Source organism: Varanus komodoensis, unplaced genomic scaffold (assembly GCF_004798865.1).
Source record: "Varanus komodoensis strain SLA01 unplaced genomic scaffold, ASM479886v1 scaffold30, whole genome shotgun sequence".
NCBI classification, from domain to species: domain Eukaryota; kingdom Metazoa; phylum Chordata; class Lepidosauria; order Squamata; family Varanidae; genus Varanus; species Varanus komodoensis.
The window spans coordinates 8,036,321-8,057,252 of record NW_025335762.1 but is presented as its reverse complement, the minus strand read 5'-3'; the positions used below and the strand labels follow the sequence as shown (position 1 = coordinate 8,057,252).

The window sequence follows — 20,932 nt, the reverse complement described above, 5'->3', positions numbered from 1 at the left end:
GTTCCTCCCCTCTTTCAAAACGTTTAGCCTTTTTCAGCTAAGTGACACGCTTCAGAGCAAAATAGATGGCTTTTGAGATGCCACCAGAATGCTCAGTACCATGGCAGCCCTTTCTCCTGCCCTTCCTGACTCCAAAATCCATCTCCAAGGTTGTTCATTCTCAGAGGCCAAGACCATGCAGTTCTTTCCTTAGCTGTGAAGCGTGTATGTGTGTGTGTGTGGAGGGTCACATTGGTCACCTCACAACTGGGCACTGTTAGATGTGAACATCCAAAGATTATCCTGACATGGGAAACTCTTTTACCCTGTCCAGATCCCCACCCGTCCAAAGACATGCAATACTTGAATTAACTAACTAGCTGATAAATTGTGATCAAATACTTCATGGTGCTCAAGAATGCCTCAGGAATGACAGTGTTGTCAGCGGATATTATTTGCTGCCACTTGCACACAACCACTTTCCCCTTTGTCGAGCTTGTGGTGGTGGTGGTGGTGGTGGTGGTTGCTTCCCATTTGCTTCTAAGCTCTCTTACCTGGAACAGTTTGGTAAGAAATTTGGTCCATCCACTATTCATTCAAAAATAAATTGGCCCATCCCACACCAGTATGCAGACCAGAACATAGGGGCTTGGAAAAATCCACGCATCTCTGAATGTTGCAGCAGAATTTTCCATGCAAGCAAGCAAGCAAGCAAGCTGTCTTTGCCTTTGTGTATCTCAACTGTCTTTGTGTATCTCCTTGCCTGAATCCTGCCCTGTTCCAGTCTGGTCTGGTTTGTTCCTGGTTCCATCCTTGTCTCAGCCTGACCCTGCTTTCCCAGGTGTCTGCTCCAGAATGTGACTGCTTGCTTGACCTTAGACTGTATTCTTGGACTTTGCTCTTGGACTATGTATATGTTTCTCTGAACTGTATTGTCTCACTGTTTTGACCTTGGACTGTTAAACAAATCACAGAATAGTAGAGTTCTGAGGGCCATGGTTCTGACTCCCTGCTGCTGCAGAACACCAGTTTACACCACCCCACTCAGATGGCTGTCCAGTTTCTTTCTGAATGTCTCCAGTGTTGGATGTGCCTCCTCTCCTGACCTTGCTGCAGGACTTCACCTTGCGCCTGTGCCCTGGTCCCAGCATCCAAGCCTTAGTGGACTGCTGCCCATGCCCTGGATCTTACACATGAGCAGGTTTGGAAAGTGCAAATTTGGTTCATTGGCATTGCAAATTGAGTCCAGTGCCTCATCCCTAGTCTGAACATATCTCTAAGAAAAATGAAGGTCCAGCTTAAGTGGCAGTCTGTGCAAAGATCAATGTACAGATTCTTACTGCTGTAGTTGCGTTAATAAGCAACACAGGTAGAATCAAATGCAATGAATCCGTCATTAGGATTCAACCTGATGAGAAAAGAAATGGATTGATATGGTGGAGTTATCACCAGTTTGGCTTTACCTGTCTACAGTGGCCTTCAGAGACCAGTGGTTGGAATGGTATAAACTAGCATCCATTTTCAATTACAAACAGCACCTCTACGTGTGTGTTAATATATTGCATTTCACTTGACAGACAGCAAAAAACTCGTCTGAACTGTTATGCACAAAGCAGTGCTAATTCGTGTTAATGAAGTGTGGGAGTGAAAGAGGAGGCACCGGTTTCCCAAAAGCATCGCATCAAAATAACAAACTTTGCTAAAGAGGAATTCATAGTGTGTTCCTAATGTGTGTGAAATCATTACTAATGTGGAAGAGTAACGGACGATAAGACAATATGGGGAGGTCAACAAGTGCTCATGCTTGTGTTTTGCTTTGAAACTCACTGGCTGCTTTTGTGAAATCTAGTTTGCTTAGTCAAAGCTGCCCCAAAGACTGGTACGTTTTGAAGTGGGGGAGCCCACCATGATGCCATCCATACGCACACAATGAGAGAAAAGAGAGAGAGAGAGAGAGAGAGAGAGAGAGAGAGAGAGAGAGAGAGAGATGCTCTGTAATTAATATCAGCATAAAAGGCACTGAACATTAAATTTGACCATTTAAGTTGTTGATACGAAGTAGGTATTGCATGAAACAGAAGGAGCAACAACAGTGGATGTTGCCCAAAATGAGTATCTGTTCCAAATAGTAGTGAAATTTGAAAACCTCGTTATCACCTCATTCACTTTTCAGAGCAAAAAGGGTACAACAGTTATGAAGACAACATCACATCTGAAAATGTCCTTGAACTGTGGTCCCCATGTTTTGTTTCCACCGCAACATTGCCTACATGGTTGTTTTGAGGAGATACTAGGTAGGGGCATGTGAATGATATTAGGAGGGTGAGTACCCAGAGGAGGGCCTTCTCTGAGGTGGCGTCCCACCTGTGGAATGCGCTCCCCAGAGAGGTCCGCCTGGCTCCGTCATTATTTGTTTTTCGGTGTCAGGCTAAGACCTTTTTATTTAAAACTTATTTTAATTGCTAAATTGTTGTATTTATTAGGATTTTAAATTAGCCGAGAATGCACCGGGGGTTTTAATTTTTTTTTCTTTTAAATTGTTATATTGTTATTGTTTGTGTATGGTTTCTTTTTGTTTTTTTTTGTGAGCCGCCCTGAGGCTTTGTTGCGATGGGGGCGGCATAGAAATGTTTTAAATAAATAAATAAATAAATAAATAAATGTAACTTACTAAGCAAGGGAAGGAGAAACTACCATTTACTAAATATCAATATTTGTACCAATATCCTTTGTACCCCTCGAATGAAATTGAATTTCAGGCTTTTGAATGAAATTGTTAAATGAGTATTAGTAAGTCATATTTGTTGGATAAAAGTCATTTCATTACCACTAGTTTTTATTTTAAAGAGTGCATTTTACCATATCATACATCTGATTTATCTTTTGGTACCCGGTTTGAACAAGGGTTGATGCCACAACTCCCTGCTAGCAATAGTGACTTGCATCACCCCCCCCACCCGCCATTCTTAACTGACACCCTTTAGAGTGGCTTTAATGAGAGCAGATGATGCAATTTTCTGTGAAGATACAGTTTGGTCTCTGAGTAAAGTGGATCTCAGAGGGCCATTGCTGGGAAAATGCTGATGCCCACAGCCAAGCGGAGGGTCGTATGTCAACGTTCGGAACCCCCTGGCCAAACTGCTGCATCTCCCTCTCCCTATATGTACACTTGTTCATTAGCTGTGATAACATGAGATGGTGGACCACCTGGCATGTCCTTTGCTTCCTCACTTTCAAAATTTATATACCATTCTATATCTAACAGATTCTGGGCTATTGAAGATAAAACATAAAGAATAAAATGGTATATTAAAACAGAATGATACATCAATAGAAAGATGTGGCTGGTCAAACAAGGAAGACTTCTTGGGATAAATAACTTTTCCTATTAGGCAGCTGTGTGGATCACACCCAAAGAAGAGAGGGTCGCCATCAAGGATAGGCCTGGCTGGACAACTCCTGAGGGGTCATGCCTTGGCAGGATCCCACCAACAAAATCTCTCTGGACTGGCTCATTTTGCCTCTGCAGCCTCTTGTTCACCTGTCCCTAAGAATAGTGGAGGAGGAGGAGATGTCATTGCCCACTTCCTTACCTCCCCAAAAGAATCTGACATTGACTGATAGAAGGTTGGTACCTGCATTCCCACTTTCAAAGCTAGTTTTCATGAAGGATCTTGTCCTTTAATATGAGGTCCTCCAGATGTTTTGGACACCAGTCTCATCTGTCCTGGCCAGCATAGCCAATAGTGAGTGCTAGAGGGAGCTGGGTGCCAAAACATCTGGAGGGTCAGAAGGTGCCCAGTGCTCATGGTTTTTATTTTGCCAGGCAGAAGCATGGCCAAAGTTGTGAAGTATCCTTGGATATACCTGTTGATCCCCGACTCCACACACCTATGTATATTGACACATATGCTTATCCATGTTCTCCCGACTGCCTGTTCCTGGAGATCCCCACTGTGGATGCTGTGCTCACTAGAGTGATTCACTGGTCTGCCAAGAAAAGTAGGTTCCTGAATGGCTCCCATCATTTGTGGCGAATGTGGCAGATGGGGAACATTAGTTAAGGCACTGAGAGATAGATGAGCATCCCCCACGTTCACTTTTCCCCTTTTTGCTTTTACAATGATATCTGGAGAAAAAATGCCTTTGTGATGAAGTGTATTTCAAGCCGTCTTGCCTTTTTATTTCCCTACCCAGGGCTCTGACAGGTGTTCCCTCCGGGGCATAGATGCTTCCTCTACCGTTTGAGTGAAGGGAGATATCATCTGTGACAGCTTGTGTACATAGATCATGGTTTTATGATGATGGAAAAGTGTGCCCTGATTGATTTGCTGAGCTGGGCTGAGTTAAAAGAGCTTGCAACAAGATAGCTTCCCTCTTGCCAAAACACAATTTAATCAGCAGCTGACCAATCCATCATGTGGGCAGGAGGGAGGAGGTTTCAGATGCTGGGGAGGTGCCATATGACTAATGGACAGAAATGTCTATTCCTGGCGTAGGCGTACTGAGATACTCTGGCTAATTTATCCTCCCATATTATCCGCTAATATTAGCAATCCGTTTTAAAGAGGCATGTACGACATGGCAAGGAACACAGTCCTGCATTGTGTTTTGCTTCCTGCTGCATAAACCTGAACCCAAACACACATTCTAAAACCAGCTGTTCAGGAGAGTATTTGGCAAGGAAGCTACCACAATTAATTTCTGGCTTCTCAAAATAATCAGCGCTCTCTGTGTTGTGTATAAACTATGCTGATTTCATGATGAAAGTGTAGTTACAAATACTGACAATAGTTTAGGGCAGGGTTGGGACTCTATTTTGTTTCTTCTGGAAATTTGAAGTCTATCAAGGTGCAAAGCAGTGGCGTAGGTGGGAGACTATGCACCAAAAATTAAGTAATGGGGTGCTTTTGAGCATTTTGAGCCCAGGAAAAGGTGATAACAGGTCCTTTTGCACAAAAACTCCTCTTGGTTTTAAGAGTTCTTTCTGGCATCCTCATGATTGCTATAGCTTGCAGAAGCAGGTTTTCAGTTCTTGCTAATCATAGACAGTTGGTAGTCAGAATCCTTCTGATTTACCAGTGCAGCCAAACTAGTCTTCTGTGCATAAAGGCATACATCGTGTCTTATTTAAGGCAGTAAGATACTATATATGCCTTTATGCACATTCCTAGCCCTATGCATAGGAAGGAGATAGCATATCCAGCTTGTAAAAATTGAATGTGTGGTTTCTACCCTATACGGATTTATTTTGAACTGAGCTCCATTACATTAAATGAGGCCTCTTCTCCTGTAAGCAAGGACAGGGGGCAGCCTTAGGAACAGCGGATTCTCCTTTCTACCACATCTCTCTACACCTAGCTCCCCATTTCCCACTCTGACTGGCAATGGCTATCAGGCAGAAGTCTTTAAAGATTCCTACTACATTGATCCTTTTAAAACGAGGACTTTTAAAGCAGATGCCGTCCCACTAAGCTGTACTTCTCCCTCCCCAAATTTTATTGGAAATGACTTCCTGTTTCATCCAAGTTTTTTTTTCCTCGAAGAGCATGTACCACTGAGGCACTTGCTTCCGCAGTTCACTGGCTTACATGTTCATGACCTCTGAAGTAGAGTTTGTGTGGGGAATGTTTTCAAGTTTTGCGCAACACCTTCTTTGCAACTTCATTGATTAAGCAAAGAGGGTTTTTCCCCATTCAACCCCTCAGCATCAAAATGTTGTCAGTTAACAGGGCCAGCCAAGAAAGATCTGCATGAGTCTGGCCATGATATAAATAGTACCCAGGCTGAATAATTCCTTGGTTGCCTCCCAACTGAGTTTTTTCCCAAAGACTAGCAAAGTAAGCGGGAAGAAACAGACTCACACTGGAAATCTGGGAAAAGAATACTTGAATAATGGAAATCACCTTTTGTAATAAGTACCCATGCAGCCTGTAAAATTATGAAATAACAGTTAGGAACATATAGAGATGGACAAATGAGTGACGCTTTCAGGCTGGTAAGGTTTTTCCATGCTTGATTCACATTCATGTTTGTGATAACCACTCATGAATAGGAATGAGATGAATAGGAAAACCCTGCAAATCTAGCAGTGACCAAATAGGTGATTTATGGAAATTGCCCTAAATATGTGCATTTTCTTTTCCATAAACTGAAGCAGGGTTGAGTCAATTTACAGAGGAAAGTTGTGTTAAATAGGACATTTGAGCAAACTGAACTGGGAATGAGGAATGAGACAATCCTGAGGATAACAATGTGTGAATATTTGTTGTGGTTGTGCTTGCATTCAGAACATGAATGGACATACGGTGGGCAAAAACAAACCCCCATCCCTCCCTGAGAATACATCATGCTTGTATTATTGTCCTCATTCTAATTTGTTGCAGAGAGTGCATTCAACAAACACTGGGCCAAGTGACTTAGCTCAGCACCCAAGACAATGCCCAGTTGCCCAGTTCTTTGTCCCTGCACATCAGCTACTAGACTGAACAGAAGGACAGAACTAGATGGACCAACGATTTGACTCAGTATAAGCTGTCTTCATATTACTTAAGTGTAATGGTATAGCTGTAGCACCCATTATGGTAAATGAACATTGGTACACTACATCTACCAATGTAAGTCTAGACACTGTTTTCAAGTCTGAGTCTTAGTCCCGCCACCAAACCTGCTCTCAGGACTAAGGAATGAGGACAAAAATGCAAGGCAACATTTCTCCAGGAGAGTGCTCGCTTGTAATTTATCAATGAATCTGGCTTTCTGTAGAAGTCTTACTGTGGAGATAAGTTGATGTTAGTCAGGCCACACTTGTTTTCCATAAGATCAGTCTTTACCCTATTGATCAGGAAAGTAGCTTTAGTTTTCCCTTTCACTCCCAACTATGCTTTGCTTCCATTCCATATGGCATCTGACACCAAGTTGTTCCTTCTCAGGATTACCAAAAATACAGTCTTTCCTTCCTATCCCCCTCAGCAAAAGCTTTGGTCTGCAACCCAGTCATCTCTGGCCAGGCATACCTGGTATAATTTTCTCCTTCCTGGTCTTTCATTCTTTCATCCACTTCATTCTCCCCAGCACTCCATACCAAATGTATGCACTTCACTCAATGACCTGACTATGTGGCACCATTACTTAAGCCCCTGTACTAGCTTCTTGTCCACTTCTGGATCATAAAAAAAAAAAAAAGATTCTCAACTTTACTTTCAAAATCCTTTGTGGCCTTCCTGCCTTACCTTTTTGTTCTTAGATCCTACCTGAGACCTTTGTGTATTCAGCTCCAACACTCAGCCATCTAGCAATATCTTGTTCCCAGATACAATCCCCTTCCAACCCTACAGTCTTTGAACTGCTAGCTGGAATGCTTCTTTTGACCATCTGTGTTATTTCCACCAAATCAGTCTTTAAAAATCAACTTTTCCAAGAAGTCTTTAGAACAGTCTCACATACTTAATGCCCTCTGATTAGTAACTATAAGTACTAGTGACTAAAATAAGTATATATTCTCCCCTGTTCAACTCTGCCACCATTTCCTGTTCAGTTCACTTAAAAATTGAATGCACTCCTATTGTCTCTCAAGTACACAGATGCAGCCATATTTCTATTATAGATACTTCCCAACACAGCTACTACCAGTGCTACTAATAATATAATAATTGTTGTTTTTGTCCTCCTCCTCTTCCATTATTTTGTCCACATAGACTTCCAGAAGTCTTGGAAGAACAGTCCAGTGAAACTCCACTAGACTCTACAGGAATGTTCCACTGGTGTGAAGCAGTTCCCTTTGAAAAGGCGCTCTTGGTAGGTTCAAAGTATATAGTATGTTGGGGGTTTTTAAAAGACCACTTTTTTCCTAGCAAGCTTTTTGTGCTTTCAGCAGCTGCATGTATAGATCAGTCTATTTCTAGTACATTTCATTTTTACATGTGTCATCTCCTAAGTCTATGCCATTCCCCCACTTTCTACAACCTTACAACTACATATAAAACAAGATTTGTATGAAAATTCACATTGAAATAGGTGTGCAAAGTACAGATATGGATGCATTTTCTCTTTAGAAGCACATTTCTAAAAGTATTTGAGGACCGGGGTGTGGGCAAGTCCAGCCCACCACCTTTGTGCTTGACCCTTGCCGGTCATGCAGACCTAAGCAAGGGGTTTGTATTGGGGTCCAGCAGGCTGTAAATGCCTCCTGGAGAGAAGGAGAGGTTCCAGCCTCTTTAAAAGGGGATGTCATTAAGCCACTCCTGAAAAGGCCCAACCTGAACCCTGGACCCAGAGGATGTCAACTACTACAGTCCAGTGGCCAACACCCGCTTCTTGGAACAGGTGCTTGAGAAAGTGGTAGCTGAATAGCTCTAGGAAGTCTTAGAAGAAATGGACTATCTAGATCAATTTCAGTCAGGCTTTAGGCCTGGCTTTAGCATGGAAACTACCTTAGTTGCCCTGTGGGATGAAAGACAGGGAAAGTACAACCATATTGACTTTCCTGGATCTTCAGCAGCTTTTGATACTATCGATCATGGTATCCTGGATAGGCTGGCTGAGTTGGGAGTAGGAGGCACTGCATTGGGAGTGCTCCTGAATCCAGAACTGTTACTTGAGGCACAAGTGGACTTAAAAGAGCACTTTTTAGTAGTTTGTGAAGAGCAGAAAGAGAGAGATATAAAGGGTATCTGCAAACCTCCTACCCTGTACAACAGCTGATTTCCGCTATCTAACTATGGCACTTTGGAGCGGGGAGGGGGAGGTTAAGACACCACCAGGCTATGTTGCATCTTAGTGGTGCCAGTCAATTCCCCTACCCACTCCCTGGGATGCCTACTTGACCCTTCTCTGAGGTCACTTTTCCGACCTTGCAGAAGCAGCTGGTGTGGTTTAGTTTGCCCTGGCAGTAAGGGAGAAAGTGTCTCCAAGTATTCAAAGTTGGAGCTCTATTTCTGATATGGCATCTGGAAATCCAAGAAATGCCATGATCCTCTGAATACTCTTTTTTGCTTTAACTACCTCCTACTGGAGTGTGACCACCAAGTTCTTCTCTGAAACGGAATCTGGAACTTGAACTAAATTTCGACCCTCTAATTATGAAACTTTGGGCCAGGGTGTGTCTCTGTCAGGGTCTTTTCCATCTCTGGAATAACAATACCTGTTGAATTTGACTGCTGGGAATGTAATATCTGTTCATTCTGGATTAAAGGTACCAAAACTCAGAAAGCTCTTCATAACTGAGATACAAAGAATGAATGATTTATTTCTAATGTGGAAATAAAGGAAATCTGCTGATTTGCTCATCTCTATGTGTTCAGTTGGCATTACAAAAACATGAAAAGGATCATTACGCATCAAATATAAACCTCCAGATTTTATCCCCAAATAGGCTAATTTGAAGGTTTGGTGGTGGTACCTAAGGTCTGGTGCTGATACTTCTAAGTAGACCTGTATAGATTGCGCTCAGACAGCAGCAGCCATTGATCAGCCATTAACACTTAGAAAGCTCTTAATTACTCCCAATTTACATATCTTACACTATTCATAATTTTATCAGACTTCACTACACTTTAATAAACACAAGCCTTTTAAGGTCCACCCTCTAATCTCTGCTATTTTTTTCTCTTCCTTTAAAGAAAATACAGAGTTTGATGTAGGAGAATTTCATTTCAGGCCTCAAATCCCTTTCAAATGCCCCATTTGCAACTGTGGATTTGAATGGGGAACATTTTTGGAATTTCCCAGATTTGCATTTGCAAAATATGCACTTCAAAAATCAGCATCTTTAAAAATGCACACATTAATAAAAAAATAGTTTAAAGTGTTTAAATGTGAAAAATTGTCGTTTTATGTTGGGAGAGGGAAGTGTGCACTTCTGCATTTTCAAAGAAGCCACACTTTTCCCATTTGAACAAAAAAGAAAAAGCAAAGAAAGAACCAGCTTGCAAAAGAGGTCGGTAGTGAACTGAAATGAACTTTGTAGCAAAATGCAGATAATGATGGTGAGCTGAAAGATCCCTGGTCATCCTGTCTGTACTTCTGAGAATGTGCTTATATTCTGTTTCACTCTGATGTATGATAGTCTAGCAATGTTCACTATGCCAGAATTTCATTTAATGAGGAACAGGTCTACCAATTAAGTCTGTGCTTGGGAGTGTGGGCAGTCGTTTCTCTCACCCTCCAGCTCTCTCACCTTGCATCTCCCATTCTTTTTCCTCTTCTGAATCACCAATGTAGCAAGACCCTGTCTGTGGGGCGGTTCAGCAATACAGATACAGGGCTCCTGCATATTGGTGAAAACTCCATGCAGGAAGCATTTTGATGCAAATGTGAATGCCAACCTATAGGCCTCAATGCTCATCACTAATGTAAAGAGGAGAAAGTCAGGAAGGAGCCATAAGCTTTGTCAAATTCTAGTTAACTTTACAGGGCATAGGAATTGGAAATTTGAGACGTGTTCGTGCCCCACCATGAGGCATGGTAAGAATACAGCCCTGTTCATCTATTCTTAAGATCCTTTTATGGGATTAGAAAAAATGATGATGGATGAGGCTGTCAACAGCCACTAGTCATGATGGTCACATGCTACCTCTTAGATTGTAGGCACCATACCACTGAATATCAATCAAAGAGCAACAACAGCAGAAAAATGGAGATAACTTTCATATCCACATGTGGGCTTCCCAGGGGAATCTTAGGAGACAGAATGAGGGGCTAAATTGGGCATCTAGCAAGGAACTTCTTATGAGCTTTCAGAATCCATACGATAGCATATGAGCAGACCTTCACTTGTGCAACGGGGCCTTTTCTTTCCTTCCTCCCTTTGAACCCTCCTGCATGCTTTCAGAGGAGGTCTGGGGGTGGGGGGTGTCAGTGTGTGAGGAAGGTTGTAGTGGGGGAGGGTGAATTTGTTTCAGCAGCAGTGTCTCTTTTGCTGGCAAATAACCTCCGTTGAAAGTAACTCTGGAGTCTTCATTCTGCATGTGTTGCACACTGTGAATAGTTGTAAATAGGGCAGGGCAGGGCAGGGCAGGGCAGTGGAGAATTTCAAATGCATTAGTTGCAATACAAAACAACAAGTTGCAATACAATACAAAGCTTGTTGATTGGGAACTGAAAATTCTCAGGAGAAATTTTGGGACTATCTCAAGTACAGGACAGTACATGTGAGTTCAAAGCAATTCCATGACACTCATATTTGCATTCTTCCTGGCCTTCAATATACAAAATAGTTTTTCCCCCATATCCTAGTCTCCATCTCCCAACAGTTCCTATTAAAAGGATATAGAATGGATCATTTCCATTGTTTAGCACCACTTGACAGACTAATAATTGGATTTAAGGCACGTTCCACTAAATACAGCTTGAGGTTCCATTATTCAATTTAGACTAATCCAATTAGTTAGAGATGATCATTTAATTTGGCTATGATTCTAATCACTCAGCAGCAAAGTTCCCCTGACATGAATCTTTTATTTCTCTCCAAAGAAAAACCAGAGAGAGAGTTTTATGAATGTCCTGGCTCGACATCCCTTGATTGGGAACGTGGACATATACCATGTACCAATCATGTAAAGATTTCCTCAGTCATGCCTAATTAATTGTCACCTTCTTCTGTCATATGAATGGTAATCATTTAAAATGAATGCTGGGTACTCTGACTCTACAGGGCATTGTCAGGTATATAGAAATATAGAACTGAAGGGGGACTGCAGATCCCAAAGCAGGGAGAGAGCTTCCTTTTACAAGATGTGTAGATGCTTTTAATGTACATTGTGCATTCCAAAGGACATGATGCAAATGAAGTGGGGCTGATTTCTAGTTGACCTCTAAGAATTGATCCACACATTATGAAAGATCTCTTATTGCTGAGTTGGCAGCGGGCTCCATTCCATTCCATTGCAAATCCATGAAACTTAGCCTCAGCAAAATCCTTGCTCTTCAGGAGAGATGGCATAATATGGAACCAGCTGTTGTTCCCTGGACACCCCTTGAGGATGCACAGACAATCTGCTGCCATGCCACCAAACTGCCATTGAATGTTGGTGGAGTAACAATGGCATTGGCCAAAAGTCAAATTCCCTCTTTAAAACGTGCTGCATGGTGAGTGTGCCCCATGTAGGTGAACAAGGCAAACTGTGCTCCCCAAGGACCCTAAGAGTATAATTGGCCATTCAAACACTGCATGTGCTCACGGAATACCTTGCTTTAAAGAGAAAACTATACCTTTTCTTTTTAATTTCTTGTTTTTCTCTTTCCCTGCCACCACACTGCAGTGGCAGTTTGTGAGCACCAAACCGGTTCTGGAGGGTATGCAGCTGTGTCCTCTGCAGCAGATGTGAAAGGACACTAGAGATGTGTTACAAGTAAAGCATAAGCGCATTAAAGTCCCCCAGCTCCCATCTCTAAGTTCGCACTGTCTTCTGTGTGTACCAGTTTGCAGGCTGTGTATGTGTTTCCTTTCCACCGGAACATTTGTTGGTCTCTCCATGAATATTTTTCCCCAAATGTATATACCAATTGTGTGCATTTTTCAAACATTTCCATTCTTCTTCCATTGATTTGTACAAGGTTGTGAGAATTTTGCAGTGCACACTTTTCAAATATGTGCATGCTATCGAACACTGTTTTTGGTTGATGAATCTCAGTTCAGTGTTCAGAATATGCTCAAAAGGTGTGTATTTTGGGAGAAATGTGTAAAAAGGAGTATGTTAGTGCAAACAATATTAAAATGCATTATATTTGGGGGAAATGCTTGTAAAATGTATATGAAGCAAAATTGCATAGGAAAAATGAATGCATGGAGAGAAGCTCATACCAGTTTTCCTGCATTTATTGAAGAAAACTCTGAAAGTTGAGGGCAAACTGAAATCAATTGGGAAATAAGCACTTATCTACAAGAGGTATTTAACAAACTGTTGTTCTACTGATGTTCCTTTATGCACTTCTCAAGACGAAGGAGCTGTCCTTTCCACATTCCTCTGGGATTTATCTTTCCCTGTCTTTCTATGTAATTCCATTAGCCAGCCACAAGGTATAATGTAGCTGTAGCATAAAAGAATTGTGACAATGCATGGAATTTCTACTCCAGCTTGTTCCACGTTTGAAATGTAATGCCGGACTTTTCTCACTCCAGAAGAAACTGCAAACATGTCATAAAAACATAATAGTCCTGGGGTGACCATGTTGTGAGAGAGCCGATAATACTTTCGTGAATGAGGGATAATGAGCACATAATAAATGACTCATGTAAAGAAGCTTGAAGAATTCCAGAAAAACCAAACTTGACAGATTCATCAGTTTCCATTGAAGGGGCTACCAAAACATGCTCACCACCAGTAATGCACAAGCACTCTTGTGAACATTTTACCAGGGTCCAAGGCCCATGAAGGTGGACTGCTCAATTTTATGTAGGATAGGCTCTCCTATCAGGTATGTGCTTCTTAGCCTAAGAGCAGTTCACATTTCCTGATTTTATTTTCCTTGAAAAAAGTAATAATATCTAGTTCTAGACAGAATTCTTTTCTATCTTGTTTAGAGGCACAACAAGAAGCTCCTCAGCAGTCTGCGTGATCACATTGTGGTCTGTGTTTTTGGAGATGCTACCTCGACATTGATTGGACTACGCAACTTTGTAATGCCTCTGAGAGCCAGCAACTTCACATTCAGTGAACTGAAGTACATTGTCTTCCTGGGATCTCTTGAATATCTCCAGCGAGAATGGGAATTTATTCAGAATTTCCCAAAACTAGCCTTACTAAAGGTATACATGTTCTTTATACATCTCCCCAATGTTCTTCCCAATATAATTATTTAATTTAGAAGCATAGAAACATGAATTCAATACTTTTGTGAAGTAATTATAAGGACACCTGACGTTCAGTATTCAACACTTTCCAAAGAGGTTAGCTCCTATCACTAATATCGTGTCACATTACCTTGATCCACTGAGGTAAAGGAAGTTTTCTTCCCAGAAACATGCTTTATTTTCCTTTTCTTTGAGGGCATCTGGTATTTCCACAGGTAATAGAAGGATATTGAGTTGAATTGATCATGAAGAAGAGTTACGACCTCAGAGCGTAAGTTAATAAGGTGATGTCAGGTACTTTTGGAAGCTAACATTTGCCAAATGTAAGGCACACCCAAGATATCCATCATGGGAGCGCCTCCATTGTCTTCATGGCTCAGTCAAAGGGACATAAATTTTATGGGATCATAGAACAGCTCATAGCTCCTCTGGATTCTGTTTATGTTATGGTAGCCACTTGGCTTTGAATCCAGGGAACACATCCTTCCAGCCTGAGGCCATGGGTCTCTTTCCAATTGGGCTGAGAGTGCTTGCACACACATGTGTGTGAGAGTGATTTGATGGAGAGCTTACATAGGAACATCACCCAGTGCTTGTCACTACCAAAATGCCACTATTACAGGATTAAACTGGGCAATTAAATAATTTTAATTTATTTATTTTAAAAACTAACTCATAGTTTATTTATTTATTAAAAGCTTTTGTATGCTGTCCTATTATAAGATCTCAGAATGGCTTACAATATAAATAAATATAAAACAAGTAATAAAATTAATAATGATGATCAAGACTAATCAATACAATAATAACAGTGTTACCTTCCACCAGGACCAACAGATACATGTTACTTAGTGTAAAATCATTTATTCATTCAGGCTGATCAACCCCACCCCCCTTCCAGAACTACATTGAATCTTGTGATGGCTCACACCTCTTTTTCCCTTTATATTCAATAAATGGTCTCCAAATATCTTCAAAATGATTGTCATTTATCAAGCTTTTTTCAACTTAACATGTCAAGTTAGCATATCATTAATAGCTATATTCCAGGTTTCTTTATGCCAATCATTTATTTGATAGTCACCTTTTACTTTCCAGTTCCTTGCTATTATTAATTTTACTGCTCTTATTAAATTTGTCATTCTATGTGCTTGTTTCTCATGTCAGAAGAAATAAGAGAAATCCAGGGTGGTTCTGTTCCCAGCCATTATGTACCCCTGGGTTCCTCCTTGGAACTTGAGTTTTCCTCCAGAAGCTGTTTCATGAAGCTCCAAGACAAACCTCAAGGATCCTTCAGCCCTCATTTGAACACACCCCACACAGAACGGAACTCTTTCCATTATTTGACTCCCAATCCTGTGGAAGAGTTCTCTCCATTTTGGGTGGGGTGGGGGATGTTCTGGTGGCTTCTGGTAACCTTTGGGTCATCAGCCTCTCATTAATCTGAGATCTGCCCCAAATACTGAAGTATCACTTTTTTCATATTTCAAACACAATATAAAGGATGACAGGTATCTTGGTCGGTATCCCAATTTATGGACTATTATGGGATTCAACAATCCTTGGAACAAGTCTCATTTTTCCGCTTGCATGATTTAACTGACGCCTGACTCTTTCAGTGCTCTGGGTACCTTTACTTCCCCACACTTTCTCTTGCCAGGGCAGTGCTCTTTCCTGTGCAGACCTGAAGGCAGCCAACATCAAATACTGTGCTATGTGTGTCATCATCTCAGCCCATGCCCGAGGTACTGGTGATCAAACCCTGGTAGATACGAAATCTATCCTGGCTACTCTGAACATCCGTTCCTTGCAGTTTAAACTCAGTCCATCATCAGGTAAGCAGAGGATGCAGATAAAAGCATCTCAATGAGAGGAATAAGGTAGACCTAGTTTTTCACACGGCAGAACTAGAACTGAGCCACAATATCTCACCGCAACAGGGTAAAAGACTTTGCCCCACCTCTAAGCTCTGGCATTCATCCTCTCCACTGTCAGTCCTCTCCATTGCTCTGCTGCTATTTCCCATCAGAGTTCTTCCTGTCCAGAACATGCCAGAGTGAAAACAGAAATGCTTTTATTTGTTCCCGTCCTCACTCTGCTTTTAGCTTCTGGATGTTGACATTGGAATGGGGGCTAGAATAGAAAGCAATACTTATGCCCTAACTTTTTTTTCTTTTTCTTTTTTGCATGCTTCAATCCCTACCCCACATCTCCATGCAAGTGCAAAGCTAGAGGCTGGAACTAGGATGGGGGAGAACATTGTGCAGATTCCACGTTAATCAATGCACACCCAATTTTACACTTACAAACTATCATGCAAACAGAAACTAAGGGTGCAGTCTGAACTCAGAGGATTAGGGGTGTCCTAGGCATGGGAGGAGGAGCCCAGAGGCCAAGGTTGCCTCTGCGTTCTTCTCACCATGCCAAATACTTAGTTTCAGCCCTCTAAGTGTGGCACTTCAGGGAATGAGGAGAGAATATTGAGGCACTGCCTGGACTCTGCATATACTGCATAACATTTCAACATTCATTATATTTGGAAAAGACACCCCATTCTTAACTAACTGGGAAAATCATGTAAAAGACTGAACAGTGAAAACTTCTATTTAAAAGTAAAAGAAATAGATACGATGAGTAAAATAAAATAATGGTTTGTACCAAAAATGCATCATAATATCAATGCATTATATTTGGAAATTTGCTTGTAAAAATTATATTTGGCACAGACCTCCCTAATTTGTTTTAGGGAGAATGTGAACAAAAATTCATATGGATTTTGATATAATTTTTTTTAAGAAGTTCATGATGAACAAATTACCACCAGTCTTACCAGGTTCTTATAATTCAAGCCTTTCATTCTCCACCTTTAATTTGCAAGAGTTAAAAGTTGTCCTCCTCTTGGGAAAGATTAATATTAATTAAGTGAAATTTATTGGGAATGGATAGTTCTCTTCAATGGTCTGCCCATTTCTTCGTTATCATTCAGGAGATTTTATAGCACACTGGTTGTGCCAAAGCACAGATAAAAGGGAAAAAGGGACACTGGAAAGAAACTGACTGATCACTGCACAGTTAGCTGCATAATTTTTCCAGGGGATTGGGAGAATGGCGAAAAGGCCATCGCTCCTTTGACGTTGTGAAGGATTGGCAGGGCTCACTGCCTCCTTCTGAGCACCCAAAAATCACTCTGGCTGTCGGGGTGTTTCCTGCACACGGCTGGGCTCCCAGGCCACCGTGGATGACAATGGCAGAGCAGCGGCAGGCGGCAACAGCCTGAGCTGATGGCGTCCGCAAGGGCGCCTTGCTTGTTGCTTGCTCCAAAAGGAGCATCACCTGCAGTAGGCTGGGGGCAAAGGAGAGAGAAGGAAAGTGAGGTGAATAAAGGAAGAAAAGGAGCAAAGAAGGGAAAGGGGAGGAGAGGAGAGAAGATGCCCAGGAGAAAGGAGGCAGGAGGATGCCAGAGATGGCCCTCCAGACAGGGGAGCAAAAGAGGAAGGAGCTTGGAAAAGACTGGAAAAAGCCATACTTATTGGTGAAGCATGGGAAATACCAGAATGGAGGGTTACGTTACAGTCTGTTTTGGCCTACACTGGCTGAAGACTGCTTCCTTGTGAGAAAGAGGGACTGTCCAACCTCTCTTACTTAATCCCAGCCCCGCAGGATGGACTGAGCAGCTCTTGGAAGTCAGAGAAGAATTTCAAACAACAAGAGGACCTGACTGAAAAAGCAGTAAGCAAGATCTGGGCTTAGTGCAGATCCCCTCTTCAGGCATTGCTGTGGGCAAAGACTGTTTCCCAGCATGGAGAAGATCCATTCCTTGAATGTCAGAGACTCTTCTGTAATTGTTCACAGGGAACTAATCCCTTTTGTGTTACAGTCCATGGGACTTCCAGTGAAGAAAAATAGGACAATCCTCCTCAATCAAATCTCTCTTAAAGCAGTTAACAGTGGATGGAAACAGTGGATCAAGGGAGTTCTGATGCTCTCTTTCTTCAACTCCTGCTAACAGATGGGATCCAATTGCTTTGTGGGGAAAAGTGCTGGAAGAGCTTTCATATTCACAGGGTAAACCCTACCAGCAGTGCTTTTTTTGTCATAGAACACACTGGAAAGGAGTTCTGGCACCCTTTTTTGACAGATTTTCCAAGTTTTAAAAGTAACTGTTGAAAATTTGATGTTTGGTCCACATGGATTTGAATCACCCTGTCAAGTGTAGAAGGTCGGTGGCAAAATCGTTAAAACAGTGCTTGTGTGTCAAGTCCGATGCATGCGTACTTCATCTGCACAGGTTGTGATGGTGCTGCTCAGCTTGTGGCACTGCTCGGCTTGTGACTGGTCGTGTGATCACATGCTGAGTGCTTTCTGCGGGTGGTGACCGTTATGTTTCATTACAACTGACGTGTGTGGGTGTGTGTACAGTGATTGACTACGTGCGAAAGGTAAATGATTTCATGAATTCCGGCACCTTTTTATTACCAAAAAAGCACTGCCTACCAGTAAGCCGAAGGAAGGAGCCTCTTTGGCTGCAGAGGCTGGGGACCAGGGAGAAGGGAAACAGGACAGGAGTGAAACTTTGGAGGACAGAGCCATGGGTGCCAAAAAACCTGCCCTCCACTCCAAGGCTAGACAGTTTCCCTTAGGACTGGCGAAAGATGCTATCTTGTTGACAAGTATGAAGGAAGTTTCAATAATCAACTGGTTGCTTGTCTTTGAGGAAAGCAAACCCCAGTCCTGCCATTCACAGCCACCAATATGCCTAAGATTTTCCTGCAAGTTCCACACAAGGCCCAGCCAAGAGTTCTTGCTGCCTGAAGTAGAGCCCAGTCAAGCCCTCTGCCCATGCTCATGAGGACCAACACTACAAATGAAGCCTCTTAATGGGAAGGAGAGAGGAGCTGCCATCACTGATCCCAGATTGTGGCTTCAGCTGAAGAGAGCAGCCCAGGTGAAAAGAGGCAGGTGCTCCACTAGACTTGCCCTTGGGCAAGATGATTTGTCTTTGCCTCAGAGGCCAGACATGGTATCTTGAGTCTGAAACGGAGCAGCAGCGTTTGATTCGGAATCAGCTTCTCAGTAATAGGACACACTTCCTTAATGGCTAATAGGCCAATAAGCTTGTTTCTTCTGTTGCTGACTTCTGCATTATGCTTTGTTGCACTTTTGCGCCAGTCTGAGCCATTCTCTGTGTCTGCTTGGAAGGAGTGGGAGAGTGACAACCTCAACCACTTTAGCCACACCAGGATGGCATGGAGCTATCGGTGTGAGGTGATAACTTCCTATCAGAAGAAGAAGAGGAAGAGGAAGAGGAAGCAGCCATCAAGTCACTACAGGGACAACCAAATCATTACATGCAAGCAAACAAATTCAGTAAACTCAACTCTTTACTCACGGATCTCACATATTAGCTCCATGTACTTGAAAAAGACAGGCTGAAATTCTAGACCCACTTTCTTGGGACTAAGTCCCAGTGAACACAGTAGCATTTTCTTCAAAGTAAACATTAATGGGATTGCAGTGTTAATATGCCTTTTAGTTAGACTAGGTGTCTATTTTTTAAATAAGACAATAGAAGTCCTGCCTTTTAAATGCAATGCCTCTCAGCTGCTGACAGACCAGTTTTTGAGTTGTTTTGACACACTGCCACCCTGCTGTTCCTATTCCGTTGTTATTATAAACTCTGCAACAGTAGATAAAGTCTCTTTGTTTCACATGAAGAAAAAGATTGTTGCCCAAACTGCATTTTTCATTGTTTTTGTTTGTCAAGGATGAAAGGTACACTCCCTTGAATAATTTGCGGCTGGGCAAGATCAGGGAATGCCATGCCTGCATGTTGGACGTGATCTGCGTTGAGTGGGAAGAAAGCTCTTCATGGGGTCAGAGTGTGTGGCTTCGAAGAGGTCACTCAGATTTTCAAGCACCTTCCCCACACATAAGCCGTGGCTATTTCTGGGGCCAAATCCATTCCTGGAGGTCCTGGATTTGTGGCTTCAAATAAAGATGTGACTCCCCATCATGCTTAATCAGAGCACAGAAAGTGTGGCTTAGATCAGCACAGCAGGCCTGAAAAGTAAACCTTGGGGTCTGAATCCATCCCTCCAGAACTTCCCAGATGACCACATACCTTTCCTCTGGCCCCGCCTCCTTACTCCTAACTGGGGTGCCTGAAGGATTTATTTTTGGAGCTGGGGATCTGTCAGATTCCCTGGGCTTGGCTCCCTGGACTCTGGCCTGCTTTGTTGAGTCCCTGCGTCTGAGTTCCTGGCAAGCATGTCCAGTCTTCACGTGGGGCTCACCAGTGTCCCCCACACCCTGTAGCAGCAGCATCCTTCTTGTGAGTCACACATGGCAGGCTTCGCTTGTGCTGCTGCGTGTGCATGGATGAAGCTCGTTCAAGTGGGGGTCACCGGAAACAGAGCCCATGGCACTGCTGTGCAGGCAGGGTCCCTCTTCCACTCCATATGTGGCAGCCTTTGTGTGACTCAGAAGTTGTCTGCTGGCTGTACACCCTTTGCCCCAGAAGCATGGACTTCCTCTCAGCTTGGCTCGCCTTCTAGGACTGGGCTAAGTATCAGAGGAAACCTGTTCATGCCAGAGGAGCTGAGGACACCAAGCTTTGTCCTAACCTTACTTCTAATCACTGATCATTGGTAGTTCCCCAGGTTTCATGCAGGTCTTATTCCTTCCTCTTTAAAAGTTTGGAATGGGTCTTCTAAGGTTTACTTACTGGCCATAAAGGTTTTAGGGTTCATTCCAATGGAGATGCTCATCACTCTCATAAGATTATGGGCATCCTATCCTGGAGTTTAAACTGCAAGGAACAAAGCATGGAGGTGAGGGTCACCTTTGTTCTCCTGCTAGAAAAAATAGCTAGGCAGTGCCCCAGAAGAGGAAGGAAAGAAAGCAGAGGCACCGCTGGGGTAAGTGGTACCTTAGCAGCAGTAGTCTCCTCCCCTCCTCAATCCACATAATGCCCCCTAAATCCCTTCTGTGAGATCTCTTTTGCAGTCTCAGAGAATCAGCTGGTGTGGTTCTTTCTAGGCTGGCTGCAAGGGGGGAAGGGGGCATCTGTTGGAGGTCTTGTTTTGACATTAGGGATACAAATCCAGACTCCTCTGGACACTGCCCTGCAGCCACAGAATTGCTCTCCCCAGCGAGAATACA

At 42.7% G+C, this 20,932-nt stretch overlaps 1 protein-coding gene across 1 annotated transcript in view; it reads left to right on the top strand.

Moving 5' to 3' along the window:
• The window catches only part of KCNU1 (potassium calcium-activated channel subfamily U member 1), a 79,907-nt gene that overhangs the window by 41,885 nt on the left and 17,090 nt on the right, over positions 1 to 20,932 (top strand). Inside the window, exons 20-22 of the mRNA XM_044437387.1 lie at positions 7,677 to 7,776; positions 13,502 to 13,726; positions 15,432 to 15,606. Coding sequence (XP_044293322.1) covers positions 7,677 to 7,776; positions 13,502 to 13,726; positions 15,432 to 15,606 — 500 coding nt within the window. The remainder of the gene's footprint in view (positions 1 to 7,676; positions 7,777 to 13,501; positions 13,727 to 15,431; positions 15,607 to 20,932) is intronic.